Here is a 16,453-nt window from a genome sequence, read left to right as displayed (position 1 = left end):
TAATCGATATTGCCTGTAACTTAATGCACTCTTTGCATTAATATAACTTAAAAGTACACTTTAGTTTAAGGAATACAAATGTGTATTCTTGACATTATAGTACAAAAACGCTGTTTGGGTGGGTTTGCCCTTATATTCATGCTTTCATTTTCTCTTTCCAAATTTCTTTACGTTTTGCTACTTCTAACGAATATATTTTTTATAATTTACTGCTTTCTGCAGCAATTCTCCACCAGCCCCTGAGCTCACCTTTTTACAAACCTTATTGATTGGAAGGTACAGTGTAGCTCGGCCAATGACAGATCAATGATTACTTGTCTCTGCCCAAGAAAGATCCTGACCTCACATTATCTGTCCAGTATTTAAAAGCAGTGCAAAAAGGAATAGAGGCAAATAATAGGAAGACAATGACTGGAAACACAGCTCACAATTACTTCTCACTTACTCTAATAAGGAAGTTGCTTTGTGAACAGAAGAGGCATGGCTAAGGGGTGGGGTTGGATACAGCAAGAAGTTGCATCAGGGCCCAATGTGAGTAACTAAAACCTTCCATTCCCCTTATTAATTTTGTAGAGCCATCTCTGCTCTTTTTTCCAATATAATATCCTTGTTTAGAACAGGTCCCCAAAACTTCATGACATATTAAAGGTGCGGTCATACCACTGAATTTTAAGGAGGCAAAATGTTCTTTTCAGCACAAGAATTATTGCCCCTTTTTTATACATGACAATAACGTATTGACCTTAGCAGCTGCTGATTGACACAGGACATTTTTGCCCAGAAGATCTGTACTTCTGGGATGGATTGCATTGCAATTTGTATGTGCAGGTTGCTGCAATAATTGATACAGAATTCTAAACACTGAAGTGTACATATATTCTAAAATGAACAGAAGCTATGTTTATCAAGTTTGATTTTGATCCTATAATGCGTGCAAAAACTAATTCAGCAATACACATTTAACCCCTTGAGGACCAAACTTCTGGAATAAAAGGGAATCATGACATGTCACACGTCATGCGTCCTTAAGGGGTTAAACAAATATTATTAAACCACACCAACATTATCTGCAGCAATGAACAATAGGGTGGATGAGATACAGTAGGTAAGGTTGACTTACATGAACAAGCGACAGTGATGCCCCTGTTATTATAGACCTACCATCTAAAGGAAATTAAATACACTAATGCAAAGGATAATGTTCGCTTAGTACTGTGTATAAAGGGCTGTAAATGCAAGATCTCGGCTCATGGATCAGGTCTATTCCTTTTGTACTGGTTTGACTTTACTGTACTGTGGAATATGTTGGCACTTAACCCCTTAACGACGAGTGACGGACGAGGTCCGTCACTCAGGGGATTGCCTTAACGACGAGTGACGGACCTCGTCCGTCACCCGTTAAAATTAACCCCAGATCGCCGCAATCGCGGCGATCGTGGGGTTAATGGTGCTCCGGTCTGCCTCTGCATTAGAGGCAGACCGGGAGCACCGGATCCGGCTGCCCAAGTACATGTGCCCACTCTGACAGCATGCCAGAGCGGGCACATGTGCTCTCTATACTCACCTCCGCCTCCCTGCACTTCCGGGTTCAGTGTGAAGTGCAGGGAGACGGATCAGTGTTGATCCTGCCCCCTGGTGTTAAAAAAAAAATAAAGTTTAATTAAAATCCCCCCCCCCTTTACCCCCCCTTTACCCATTTTAATATAAAATTAACCCCTTCCCTGCCAATTGATCACTGACTACAGTGATCAATTGGCAGGGATTACATTTTACTATGATCTGATTTTTTTTTTAACCCCTGAGGGTTAATTATTATTTTTTTTAACCCTCAGGGGTTAAATTTATTTTATTAATTAATTTAAATATTTTAAAGTTATAAATTTAGCTAGCTGGGGAGGGTGGAAGTTAGTGGGGAATTGGGGGATTTAGTATTAGGTTAACTAGGGGTTAACGTTAAAAAAAGTTTAAAAATAAGCTTTTAAAAGTTAAAAAATTAAGTTAAAAAAAGTTTTAATAACGTTTAAGTAAAAAATTTAAAAAAATAAACCCTTTACCCAGTGCAAATAAAAATTAACCCCTTCCCTGCCAGTCGATCACTGCCTACAGTGATCAAAATACAGATCACAGTATTATACTGTGATCTAATTTTTTTTTAACCCCTGACGATTAACTTTTATTTATTTTTTTAACCCTCAGGGGTTGAATTTATTTAATTAACTAATTTAAATATTGTATAATTAAATATTTTGCTAGCTGGGGTGGGTGGGAGTTATGGGAAAATGGGGAATTTACTGTTAGTGCTGCTTACTGCTAGTTAGGGGTTAACGGTAAAAAAAAAAGCTTAGAAAAATGTTAAATCTGTAAAAAAAAGTTTTACGAAAGTTTAGGAAACTTTAAAAAAATTAATAAGCAAAACAAAAGTTTAAAAAAATAGTTTTAAAAAGTAAAAAAAGTTTTAAAAAGTAAAAAAATACATTTAATAACGCTCATTACCACTACACTTGGTACAAGCTAGCGGAAAAGTGATCCCACGCTACGGTTCAAAATATGCCTTTTAAAATACCCTGGGATGTCTTCTTTAAGAAATGGTATGGCTTTATGGGGTATTTGGATTATATAGCCTGGTAAAATACTCTAAAATGGGACATGGGCACAGCGTAAAAATTGAAAGTTGGAAAAAAAAAAATGGAATGGCTGTGTCCCAAATGTGCCCCTCCGATGTCCACATATACCTGGCAAAGGTACATACGGGGGTATTTTTGTACTCAGCAGACATAGCTGAGCAACATATGAAGTATTATACAGTGGTAGTACACATATGGTTTGCAAAATATACTGTGCAAACTCACTTTGTGTGTCAAAAAGGCAGAAAAAAAACGCTTATTACCACTACACCTGGTACACGCTGGCGGAAAAATGATCCCACGCCAAGGTTCAAAATATGCCTTTTGAAATACCCTGGGGTGTCTACTTTAAGAAATGGTAGGCCTTTGTGGGGTAGTTTAAATTTAAAACCTGCGAAGATGCTTGGAAATTGCACATAGGCCCAGCATCAAAATTCAAAGTTCGGTAAAAACTGATATGGCTTGGTCTCCTATATGGCACTGTAGCTTCACAAAATAGTGCCATAGACATACAATGGGGGTGTCCTTTTACTCAGAAGACTTAGCTGAGCATAATTTGGGGGGTTTGAACTTAGTGGCACATATGAAATATACAAAATGCCCAGCAAAAATGCAATCCGTATGTAAAAAATGCACAAAATTATTTTTTACCACATACTTTGGCATGTAATGGTAAAAAAATGGGGCCATGTTAAGGCACAATATGCACCTTATGAGATACCCTGGGGTGTCTACTTTTACAAATGGTAGGCCTTTGTGGGTTTTTTTTGAACAGTCAAACTACTATAATACCCCAAATGGAAGCATAGGCTCATTAAATCCGTCTCTCAAAATTCTACTGTGAATACTGAAAAGGACAGGTCTCCTATATGGCACTGTAGCTTCACGAAATAGTGCCAAAGACATACAATGGGGGTACCGTTGTACTCAGCAGAAGTAACTGAACACATAATAAAACTTTGTACAGGAATAGCACACACCAACTTTACAAAATACACATGAGAAGTTCTTTGTTATAAGTTTGTGTGCGAAAACCCCCAAAAAACACAATTTTACTCCAATATTTAGCAGAGGTTGGCGGTAAAATGGCTACGTAGAAAGTGTCAAAACAACCTTAGGTAAATAGCCTGTGGTGTCTACTTTATATAAATATATACTTTTGTGTGGCAATTTTGTTTTCTTTTATGGCTATAAAGCTTACAAGACAAACATACCAAATTCTAAAATCGCTCCATATTAAAATTTTATTGTGCTTTGTGACCTGTAACTACCAAAAAAAACTGAAAATCCCAGACACATTATATATTCTGTAAATCAGAACAACTAAATGAATTTATTTTTAATTACTTTCCTTAACCTGCACTAATTAGGCACACATTATTATTGCAAAAACTGTAAAAAAAAAAATCAAAATTTTTCATTTTTTTTGCATTTTTCTGTATTTTTTTTATAATAAATAAGCATATATATATATATATATATATATATATATATATATATATGTTACATCAAATGAAAGCCATTTCTGTCCTTTAAAAAACGGTATATAATATGCGTCGGTGCAATAAATTAGTCAAATGCAAATTGCAGTTGAACGCAAACAGCAAAAAAATGCAAAAAATGCCGTTGTCACAAAGTGAAAGACAAGCTTCCGAAGCTCTGTCCTTAAAGGGTTAATAAACAAACTTATGTGGAATGGTAGCATAGCATATAAAAAGTACATGATTTGAGTAAAGGTGAAGGAGAGGCAGGGATTAATGAAGACATTTTAATAAGGCAGAGGAAAAAAAAAAAAAAAAAGATATTTCTCAGATACCGTATATCCATGCCAGCACTACAGATGGTTTAGCTCCACACCCTTGCAAATAGGACAGGAACACCTCCTAATCAAAACAATAAAATAGACGCCTATTTATTTTATAGCTGCTAGATCTAATGGAGTTCCTAGGCCACTCATCTACAAATAAGTTGCATTCTCTAGGTTCTCAGTAAATGACTGGTATTTTTGGAATCTATTGGAATTCATACATAAATCTATTTTACAGAAACATTTTTAAAAATGTGTGCATTCCTCCTATCCTAATATGGATTTACAGTTCTGCTCATAGATCCTCCTACAAGAAGGACAAGACTCCTTATGTGAAGCATGTGATAAGGTTATTACAGGGAAGAGGCTCTGCATATCCTTTTAAAAAGCAGCGGCAGGTCATAAAAGAAATGGATCTGGATGTTCTAGCCTAGATCCGTAAAGCTGTAACGGAGGGTCTACACCAGAGAAAACTAGGAAAAAATACACCGATCTTTCTGTCCTGAATGGAACCCAGACTTGAGTTCAGATGGGGAAATGCCTCCAGTACATTGTATGGATGAATTTTCATCTCTTCAGAAGAAAATATGCCTTCTGATCCAACTTTCCTGGATCGTAAGAAAATCCAAGCTCTTATTAAGGCAGTTTTGAACATCCTTAATTTAAAGGATAAGACGGAAGAGCAACCAGCATCTAACAAACATTTTGCAGTCTTGAGGAAAAAGAACCCAACATTTCCATTTCAAAAAACAATTGAGGATCTGATTAAGGAGGAATAGAGGATGTGACAGACCCCTCTGTCTTGGACTGAAGTAACCCTTTTTCTTCATTCGTTAGTTTGATTCGGGTTTCTCCGTTCATGTGGACTCTATGCCGTTCCCTTTTTATGTACAGGATAAAACAATCGAACGGCCGACCACCCAGTAGAGAAGTGTGCTGCTGGTTAACCTCTTGGCCCCATTGGAACGTTGGAGGTTAACCTCAGACACCTCTTAATTGATACGGTAGTTGGGTGGTCGCCATTCGTATACCAACCAAGAGGTCGTGGCCATTTTAAATCCACGAACACACAGCGGTGTTCGACGCCTAATTCATGGAACTCAAAACGGATACTTTTTGGCAAGAACACCGCTGCAGCCGTCGACCTCCCTTCTTGTTCGGTAGAAAGTCACGAACAGCCCGGTGTTCGGTATTTTGTTCATGAAGATACTATACCCCAGATAGACATCCCGTGGAGCTCATTCGTATGAAAACTGACTTTGTGAACTCTTTGGCTCCACAGCGATTGGACTGTGCGCATAGGATCTGGGCGCTATTCGGTACTTTTGTGCGCTCAGATCCTAGCTATCTGGGGACTTGTGGAATGCTGGTATTATGTTGAAATATGTTAGTTATGTATTTTTATGCCTTTTTGTTATTTTCATGTAAAATGGCATTTAGGCTCTGTCCTGGGAGATAATTGAATTACTTCACAATTATCTCCCTGGGCAAAGCAGAGTGTGCTGGGTAACAAAAGGGGAATGGCTAAGTGTGTACCCTGTGATTGGCTACTGCAATGTCCTTGTCACAGTCTCCCATTTGGTCCCCTAGGGGAGTGTCCACCAGGTGGAAGACCTGCATAAAAGCCAGGCATGTAGCCCGCATTAAACCAGATTCCTGCTGACCCTCAACACGGAGCTTTGTCTCGTCATTGGGGGGGATTATTCGTATGGAGTACGCTTGTTCGTCTGTCTTGGGAGAATAACGGATTCGTATGATTGCTGTTCGGCTGCTTATGAGAATAAGGGAACCGTATGATCGCTGTTCGGCAGTTTGGAGCGCTCAGTGGCTACCTGTGTATTCGGTAAGGGAACCTCCTGTACGGCAGTAACCCCTCTCCTACCGGGGGAGCCGTAACAGAGGAAGACTGAGAAAAAAGGTCTCCTTGCAAGGCTGGCTTTCTAAACTTTATCCATTTAAGCCTAGTGATTGTACTCCTTGGGAGTCAGCTCCCAAAGTTGATGCGGCCATTATTCGTCTGGCCAAGAAGACCACCGTAACAATTGATAATGCAGGATCACTTAGAGATCCAATGGACAGAAGGATGGATTCCAACTCGTGTAAAGCCTATATTACCGGTTTCTGGGCTTTGTCCAGCTCTGGCCTTGACATCTGTCTCTAGGGCCTTAAAGCAATGGAAGACTTTGAGGATGATCTTTCTCATGGGATCAGCAGATCTAGAATTTTGGATTCTTTAAAGAATTTGATTGAATTTACTTCTGACGCTTCTATTGATTTTGTCAGACCCTATCAAGAAGCATGGTCTTGTCAGTAGCTTCAAGACTAGCGTTGTGGCTCAGAAATTGATTTGCAGACTCCGCTTCTAAAAATAGCTTATGTGCCCTTCCCTGTCAGGGGGATATGCTGTTTGGAAAACATTTAGATGAATGCATTAAAAAGGGCAGTGGAAGGACGGAAAGATTTTCTTCCTGAAGATAGGCAAAAAAAAGATCATATCTACAAGACAGACGCTCATTTCGCGATAAGGATTATAGGAAGGAACAGACTAAGCAAGGAATTTTCCAGATCCCAAACATGAAAGGGTGGTTTCTCCTCCTCCAAAAATACTCTGGGAGAGGTGGCAGTGCCAGGCAGTCTAAGCAATTCTGAAGGGCGCCATTCCAGTCCGGGGGAGTAAGACTTCTCCAAGATCTGGGCTCAAAATATTCTAGACAAATGAGTCTTAACAATTACAGGATATTTCCTGGAATTCTACATTTCTTTCTCTCGATTCTTGCAAACCAGAATTTATCAAGATCCAGTAAAGGCAAAAGCTCTCCATTCCTTTGTGAGCTCTCTCCTAGGAGACAGTCATTTGTCAAGTTCCTTCAAGAGAAAAAAAAAAAAGATTGGAGTATTACTCAAGGCTTTTTCTAATTTAGAAAGCATCTGTGGAATGAAGGTCAATTTTAGACCTTCATGATCTCAACAAAGGATTGTGTGTCAAAAAATTCAAGATGGAATCCATCGGTTACATCAAAGTGGTCTCTCCAGGGGATTGGATGATCTTCGGGATGCCTACTTCCATGTACCTTTCACCTTTCCTCACCAGAAATACCTCAGATTTACAGTAAATCAGCATTACCAATTCTGGGCTCTTCCATTCGGCCTAAGCACTGCTCCCAGAACCTTCTCAAATATTATATTTTCTTGATTGCACATATTAGTTTGGAAGGCATCACCATTTTCCATTACCTGGATGAAATTCTAGTCCTTGGACAGGAGTCTAAGAATCCAATCGAAAATTCTCCATCTGATTTCTCGTCAGTCTGTTTCAGCAAGAGAAGTCATGAGCCTCTTAGTGAGGCTTTCATCGACTAAAGGGCTTACGAGATGGGCACATGAGAATTCCTCAAATAGAATTCCTCTACCAATATTCAAACAGACCTGAATCAGCCAATTCTTATTTCAGACAAAGTCAAGAAGGAGCTGTTATGGTGGCTGACCGATCAAAACATCTATTGAGGATTTCCTCTGGGAAAAATCCTTTGGATGACATTAACAGATGCCTGCCAGTCAGGTTGGGGTGCACACTTAGGTTCCCAACACATCCAGGGTATATAGAAAAGCAGATTGAAACACCAATCTTGGAACGTCCTGGAATTACAAGCTGTATTTTAAGCTCTTCTCCGGTTTCCCTCCCTGAAAAATCAATGAGTAAATGTGAGAATAGACAATACCTCTGCAGTAACCTATTTAACCCACCAACGAGGCATGAAAATCAGAGATCTAATGAAAATGATTCTCCCTCTTATGACCTGGGAAGAAAAAAAAATCTGAAGGGCATCATGGCAGTTTATCTACCTGGCAAGGACAACCTTTTGGCAGATTACCTAAGCAGAGAAATGGGGCTTTCCACAAGTAGACTTGATGGCAACACAGAAAGGTAAGAAAGTTACCAGAACAGAAAGGTAAGAATGGTCTTCTTGTGTTTCTTCGATCCTTTGGTGGAAGACAGGGATGCACTATGCTGCGAGTGGAGGCTCCATCTGGGATATGTGTTTCCCACAACACCTAATTTTTCCTCTGTTGAAGAGAATCCAAAAGAGATCTATGACCATTCTAGCAATAATTCCGTATTGGCCCAGACCATGGTTCCCTTTGTTACAGACATTATCCCAGGATCTTGCTCTAGATCTGTAATTTCAACACCAGTTACTCCACCCCAGACTTTGAAGTTGATGGCGTGGAAGTTGAGAAGCAACAACTCAAAGAAAGGCTTCTCAGTATCAGTTGTCAAAAACTGTGCTTAAAGAAAGAAAGAAAACATCCTTGGTCTATTATTGTATTTGGAGTATTTTCATCAGCTGGAGTAATATTGATGAAATTTCTCATCAGCTTCCAGGTATAAGTAATATCCTTCAAGTCCTTCAGAAATGATTTGATAAAGGTCTAAGCACCCTAAAAGTGCAAATTTCTGCTCTCCATCCTCTTCGATCAAATTTGGCATTTGAGCCAAATAGATGCAGATATTTTCAGGCAGTCCTAAAATTCTCTGGTAAGGTCTTGCTCTCCTCCCTGGGACTTCCTCTGGTATTTGAGCCCTTAAAGAATACTGCCTTATTGACTTTAACAGTGAAAACAGTTCTTCTGGTGGCTCTTACATTTAGGTAGAAGGATTTCAGAGCTTCAGGCCCCTTTATGCAAATCTCCTTTCCTTATACTGCAAGAGGATAGTAATTCTGTGACTATTCCAACCTTTCATCATAAGGTCATGTCTTCTTTCCATATTAACTAGGATATTATCTTACCAGCATTCTTCATCTGAAGAGGAAAAGAAATGGCATTGTCTGGACTTGGTCCGTTCTATTTCCATTTACCTGGACCGTACATCTGGCATTAGAAAATAATCTAGCCTCTTTATCATTCCTTCTGGTCATCATATAGGTCAATCGGCTTCTACAGCAAGCAACTATTGGTTGCTAGATAATCACAGCAAATTCACAGGCATGAGAGGCCTCAGGGGTTCTGGTCCCGTCGGGTCTAAGGGCCGATTCCACAATATCATTGGATTCTTCATGGATAGCTGCAGCAAATATTTCTCCTGACCGCATTTGTTCATCAGCAACTTGGTCTTCATTCAACACCATTATCGGTTCGATGTTGCCAGATCTTTTACCTCTGAGTTTGGTAGAAGTGACCCATCAACGGCATTGTAATTATGTAAATAATAAAGGAGTGTTTCTGGGCATCGAATTTCAGTGTTTGTTTTCTGTCCCTCCCTTACTTCCTTAGCGTGGGTATAACCCATCTGTGGTGCTGCCATGGATATATTCAGGAAAATAGAAAATTTACCCCATACTTACCGATATTTTCATTTCCCAGCTATAGGTCATCATGGAAGCACTACAGTCCCACCCTTTTTGGTTTCTTGTTTGTGGCTTTGGACTGAGATTGAGGGGGAGGAGGCATCTCTTTTTGTTTTAATTAGGTACTCCTGCCCAATTTGGAAGCTACACCATCTGTAGTGCTGCCAAGGGCTAATATCCAGGAAATGAATATAATGGTAAATTTTAAGTAAATTTTCTATTTTTGTTAGTTGAGATGCCTCTCTAAAAAAGTGAGTTTTAATGACATTTTAAGGGAACGCTCCTCACACATAAACCTTTAGTGCTTTATGTGTCAGGATCATTCTATTTTAATTGCAGTTCATAAAAGTGCTTTAAATAGAAATCACTTTTATAAACCATTGCAGAAACATCTCCCCTGAATGTCACTCAGACAGAAGGGGAGGTTATCTTCAGCTTCCATTAGCTTCACAGAGCTAACGGAAGTGGGAGGTGCGCTCTGCAACAGTGCATCTGTCTTCTCATCGAAGTCCTGATGTCCAAATCTTGATGTGCCTGTGAAAGCACGCAACTGTGTTTGACAGGCTAAGACTACTCATTTATCTGTATGGTAGCTCAATGAGAAGTCTATTAATTGGAAATTTGCACACAAGCTTGCAGGTTAAATTAAGAGGATTCTCAATCTCAAAGAGGAGTCGTAGTTGGATGTGAAGGTGCAAACTGAGGGAAGGCATAAATCTTTTGCATAGCGGAGAGGACAGGACATGCTTATTGGTGAGGTTGTGTGGATTGAGAAGCTTTTAACCCCTTAAGGACCAAACTTCTGGAATAAAAGGGAATCATGACATGTCACACATGTCATGTGTCCTTAAGGGGTTAAGGAGAGCTTTATAGCCAAGAAATACAATTGGGAAATTAACCAAAATTATATGGGGGCCCGGTTAAAAACTGAGAAGAGTGAAGTTTTTAGAGGATAGAAAGAGAGGCACATGAAGCTGCAACAACACGCATTATGGATTTAACCCCTTAAGGACTAAACTTCTGGAATAAAAGGGAATCATGACATGTCACACATGTCATGTGTCCTTAAGGGGTTAAGTAAACAGTTTGGACTTCAGTAAGAACAATGAGGAGCAGGTTACAGTAGTCAAGTTCGGAGAAAATCAGAGTGTGGTGAAGCATTTTTCATTTATCTGGTGTTAGGAAAGGGTTGGCTATGCTTTTAAGATGGAAGCAACAGGACCTGGAATTCACTGAATGTGAAAAAACGAAAGTGGTTGATATCTTAGTCATTGTCTTTTGGTTATGTCCTAAAATGCAAAGGGATATGATTAAGAGGGCATGTGTTGGTAGTATGGTAGATAGATGCAGGAGTTAGTGAATTCTGTTAAACAGTTTAATTTGCTTAAATTAGAAATATTTACACCTCAATATAATATGGTAATTAATACAGGCACCATTGATAAGTGTACTAATGGCTGAACAGTGAGGTAGAGTTTCTGATGTCAACAGCCCCAAGAGCTCATGTGCAGTCTTGAGATCCGTATGTTCCCTTAAACAAAACCAAAGCTGCTTTGGGCCGTTAAGTATATGCACCATCTCCAGTATTGTTTCTTGAAGTGCAATAAAGAATAAATATATAAATACATATATACACACAAACAAAGCTCCAGCACTAAACAACAACAAAAAAAATATACTGCAATATGAATAAACATAATAATTGGCAGCACCCAGAGGACTTACATTGTAAGTCTTACAAAATATGTCTTTACATCAACGTTTCAACCCTAAAGGGTTAATATCATGGTATTGATAATGACCCTATAGGGTAGAAACGTCAATTTTTGGACATGCATTAGTAAAGACTTTTTTTTGGGAAGACCTCTGCGTGCTGAAAACTATTATATCTATTGCAGTAAGGTAGATATAAATATCCACTACTTGCCCGTGTGGGAAAAAACATGCAGGTATACACAGTTACTCCCATGGGTAGCTCAGATAAGGCCTTTTGGAACTAATTTTAATTAATGGTTAGTGCAATAAAAGATATTTGCTCTTTGGAAAAACGCTTTTATTACAGGTGGTGGCACTTGGGACAAAAATTAAACATTGCATAAAAAAAATATTTTATGATGGGTATAACTACCAACAAACGTGAAGGAATTACACCCATAATTCTCTGTGTTAACATAGCATAAAACCATAAGTACAATAAATAGCATTTACTATATACACCATGTCATCATAGAAGAAGTGTAACTAAAGAGATCACATTTGTAAAGGTTTTCAATAATATCAGCATTAAATAAACCCTAGCATTAGATGGACATGGGGTGTCAGTGGGTTATTTTATTAAGCTGTCAGTACCACTCACCCTAAACAGTCACCGCGCTCTATGATAACTGACAGTCCAGCTGATGAGGACTACGTTTCCCATGATGCCATGCCAACCAGGACTAAGGCAGGCCCCCTCTCAGCTGGACTGACACACGGAAACCGCTCGCGCTGTGCGGTCCGACCCATCGGGGACTTCATACCGTGACAGGCCGGGGCACACACCGTCCATCAGTGTGCTCTGTGACGGCACCATGTGACCATACCGCCAGTGTACACACACCGGGCACGGAGTGGGAGTAACTGCCATTTCATGACAATAAAGCCTTGTGTATTATTATTCATATTATTATTATAAGCACGCATATAAGCAAGCACGGCTAATGCCTATTAATACAGCTTGTCAGTTACCGCGCGCTGTGTCAGTGTGTGTGTGTGTGTATGTGTCAGTGTGTGTGTGTGTGTGTGTTGTGTTTGCACACTCACTGCGCAGGTTGTTGACCAGCTCGGAGTGACTGGCTCCCCCTGACTTCCAGGCCATGGCTGCACACAGCGCACGGAGCAAATACTCTCCTGCCTTCAGCGCGGCGACTGCACCCAACAGCCTGCCCAGGAAGCCCAGCACCTCCAGCCAAGAGACGTCATCCGCGGGCCCGCCGGGGGAGGAGGGAGAGTGGGCGGGAGCGCGCACTGGCAGAGGGCCGCCGGAGATTGCGGGAGCCACGCCCACAGACGTCACGTGGGACGCGTTGTCAGGAACTTTGAGCGCGGGCATTCGTGTGCGTCAGCAATGGCTGCCGTGCCGTTGGTCGCTGCCGAGGAGATCGGGTGTTGAGCGCTCTGTGTGAGGGAGAGCGGTGGCTGCCCGCCCGGGCTCCTGTAATACTGAGACGGGAAGCAGCCGCTGTGGAGCCGCAGGGACCATCAGCCGATCGAGGAGGAGGCGGCACTGCAATATGAGGCGCACCGTGTGTAACCGCTGCAGTGAAACACGCCTCTGCTGCGAGCTGTATGGGCAGAGCCGGAGAGCAGCTCAGGGTGCTTAGACCGGCTCGGTCATGGCTATCAGTGTTGAGTATTACATTATAATGAAGGGATCGTTATGAAATATATTCATACTGACCGCACCGGGATTTAAAGGAATTCTCTAGTGTTAGCAATACAAAGCTGTAATCCTGGCACTATCGCTCCCATGTCCCTGGTAAATAAAAAGTAAAAAACTCTCTACTCATCTATTCCCAGCGCAGATGTCCATCAGTGCTGTGTGGCCCCACTGCCCCGCAACAAGCGGGTCTAAAAATGGTGCATGCATTAGACCTCCCCATAGGAAAGCGGTGAATCAATGCTTTTCTATGGGGATAAATCTGCTGCTGGGGGTCCTTATACAGAGCGTGAGGACGTCCAGCATGGGATACCGAACCAAAGGTCTTTTTCAGTTAAAGGGACACTCCAGGCACCCAGACCACTTCTGCTCATTGGAGTGGTCTGGGTGCCAACTCCCACTACCCTTAACCCTGCAAGTGTAATTATTGCAGTTTTTCATAAACTGCAATATTTACATTGCAGGGTTAACTCCACCTCTAGTGGCTGTCTATTAGACAGCCACTAGAGGTCACTTCCTGGGTTCTAGCACAGGTTTCCTGTGCTAGAGCGTCGCTGGACAGGTTCTAGCACAGGTTTCCTGTGCTAGAGCGTCGCTGGACGTCCTCACGCTGTGTGAGGACCTCCAGCGTCGCTCAAAACCCCATAGGAAAGCATTGAAATGATTTTTCAATGCTTTCCTATGGGGAGACGTAATGCGCATGCGCGGAATTTCCGCGCATGCGCATTAGGTCTCCTCGGCCGGTGAGCGAGATCAGTCTCGCCCACCGGCCGACGTAATCACTGGGAGGAGCGTCGCGGAGACAGCGGCGAGGGACATCGCCGCTGTCCCAGGTAAGTGACTGAAGGGGTTTTCACCCCTTCAGTAACCGGGGATTGGTGGGTGGGAGGGAGAGGGACCCTCCAGTGCCAGAAAAACGGATCGTTTTTCTGGCACTGGAGTTTCCCTTTAAGGAAGCCATCTAGTTGCGTCTGGTAGGCAGCCACTGAGAACAGACTTAGAGCTGCAATGTTTAATATTGCATCATTAAGTGCAAAAGGGACCCTTCAGTGTGGTGAATCCCCGTCCCCCTCTGCTCCTCTGGTTTTTAATTACAGCGCCAATGTCCCTTGGTGCTCTGCTTCCTCTGACGGGGGGGGGGGGGGGCTAATGTGCATGTTTGGCAAGTGCTGTGGGCACATTGGACACTCCACATAGAAAAGCATAGTTTTCACTGATGGTAGATGGCCTCATGTAAAGTGTGAGGACATCCAGCGTCATTTAAGGGACTCAGAATCCACTAATATCCAGGAAGAGCATTTAGTGGCTGTCTGCCACTGGAGGCAGTCTTAGTTCTGCAAGGTAATAATTGCTGTTTCTCGAAAACTGCAACTATTTACGTTTTAGGACTAAGGAGGATATGGACACTGCACCAAGACTATTTCAATGAGATGAAATTGGTTGGGTGATTGAGTTAAAAATACAAAGCTGCATTCATAACACTATAGTGTCCCTTGCAACCTTTCATGTGTCAATTAAAGGGTTAAAACCCATTTAACCCCTTAAGGACCAAACTTCTAGAATAAAAGGGAATCATGACGTGTCACACATGTCATGTGTCCTTAAGGGGTTAAAACACTCACCTTATTCCAATGCCGAACAACACTGCATCCGCGGGCATCTGCAAAGAGGGAACCTAATGTGCACGTGCAGTGAGCGCCTTGCATGCATTAGCACTTCCCACTAGGACAGCACTGAAACTGCTTTTCTATGGAGAATTTGAAGACCCTGGGTATACTCATGCACAGCAAGAGGACGTACAGTGTTGTTTCATGGAGTTAAAGTGGCACTTTCACCGTCTAGAGACTTTGCATAATTTGCAAAACCACTGATGGTAACACAGCCTCTGGGGGGACAGGCAAGGTGAATGTAACTTACATGAACCTGTCCTTCGCGGGTGCGGCATCTTCTTCTGGGCAGTCCTTTTCTGCTTCCCGTTCCTCAGCCCCAGGAGGCCACATTACTGGTGCAAGTATAGATCATTGAGTTCTATGCACACCACAGGATGCTTCATAGACAGAGCCAATTCCCTATTTTTGAAATTGACCTTTGTTTAGTTGTACATAAGAAAATGCAGGATAGTCATGACCGAGCAGATCTAAGCATACTTCTTCTCATGGGCAGTATGATCTTTGGCAATAAACAAAGCTTAAAGGACCACTTTCACATCAAAACAATTTTTTAATGTAATCCTTTCATCTACGTTTAAAAGGAAATAGATTTTTGTAATTATTTGAAAATAAAAAAACGAGAACTCTGCCCTACATTTAGTTTATGACAGGATCTATATACATGCATCTTGAGTCAGACAGTGTTTGGAAACTGACAGTCTCTCTGGTCTTCCCTGCTTCTTTGCAGGGAATGAAAATCATGGAGTCTTAATGTCCGTTTTCAAACACTACCTAACTGAAGGGTTCTTGGTAGGGATGCACCGAAATGAAAATTCTGGGCCGAAACCAAAAATTCAGGATGCCCTTGACCGAAAACCGAAACTGCCTTTTTGCCCAAATACTTTTAAAATATTTTTTTTTTCTATGATTTTATTAATATAATTATTTTTCATGAATTTAATAAATAAAATATGAAAAACTACAAGCCAATAAAATAAATAACCACACTTATTGAGAGCAAACAGTTAATTTCTTTAGGGTACTGCTTTGTTGGTGAGTCTCTGATTAGGAGGCTGTAGTGTGGCACAGACAGCGTCTGTTGTAGCAGAGGCTATGATTGTGTACCCCTGCAGGATCCTGACTTGTGAGTTCGCTGTTGGCCTATACCCTGTACTGGGACGTGCTTTTGGGACACTTGTAAGTCCTGTCGGGGCATGGCTAGGTGCATCGCCGCTGGGTCTGGTAGCTGGCTCGCCCGCCGTTGTGGAGGCTTGCTTCGATGACATAGGTAAGTCGTGTCCCCCTCTGGTACTCTGAGGCTCTCCGCAATGCCGGGTGGGTTTGGGGTCGTTTGGGGAACTTGCCAGTAATTGGTTGCGTTGTGGGTCTTGGCTTATTGCTTGGTCTGTGGGGAGCCTGCAAGCTGCTTTGGGTAGGCCTCTTAGTCCGGCGAGTTCTTGCCTGTTTATGGGCGGGAGGGGTCTTCTTCTCCAGCGCCATCTTGTAGGTCCCATCGGACCATAAACCCATCTTCAATTTTCCATTTAAAAAAAACAAAAAAAAACCTGCAATGTACAGGTTATAATTACAATGTTGTACTTTGACAA

The 16,453-nt window shown here is 41.6% G+C and overlaps 1 protein-coding gene across 3 annotated transcripts in view; it reads right to left on the bottom strand.

The window, feature by feature from the left end:
- Nucleotides 1-12,885, bottom strand: part of PCMT1 (protein-L-isoaspartate (D-aspartate) O-methyltransferase) — a 91,195-nt gene extending 78,310 nt beyond the window's left edge. For all 3 annotated transcript variants that reach the window (XM_063443310.1, XM_063443309.1, XM_063443308.1), the window contains exon 1: nucleotides 12,582-12,885. In XM_063443310.1, the coding sequence (XP_063299380.1) occupies nucleotides 12,582-12,870 (289 nt within the window). In that variant the 5' untranslated portion in view covers nucleotides 12,871-12,885. The remainder of the gene's footprint in view (nucleotides 1-12,581) is intronic.
- Between the last annotated feature and the right edge of the window lie 3,568 nt (nucleotides 12,886-16,453).

Source organism: Pelobates fuscus, chromosome 2, assembly GCF_036172605.1.
Source record: "Pelobates fuscus isolate aPelFus1 chromosome 2, aPelFus1.pri, whole genome shotgun sequence".
Taxonomy (NCBI): Eukaryota; Metazoa; Chordata; class Amphibia; order Anura; family Pelobatidae; genus Pelobates; species Pelobates fuscus.
This window is presented reverse-complemented; position numbering and strand designations above follow the sequence as displayed.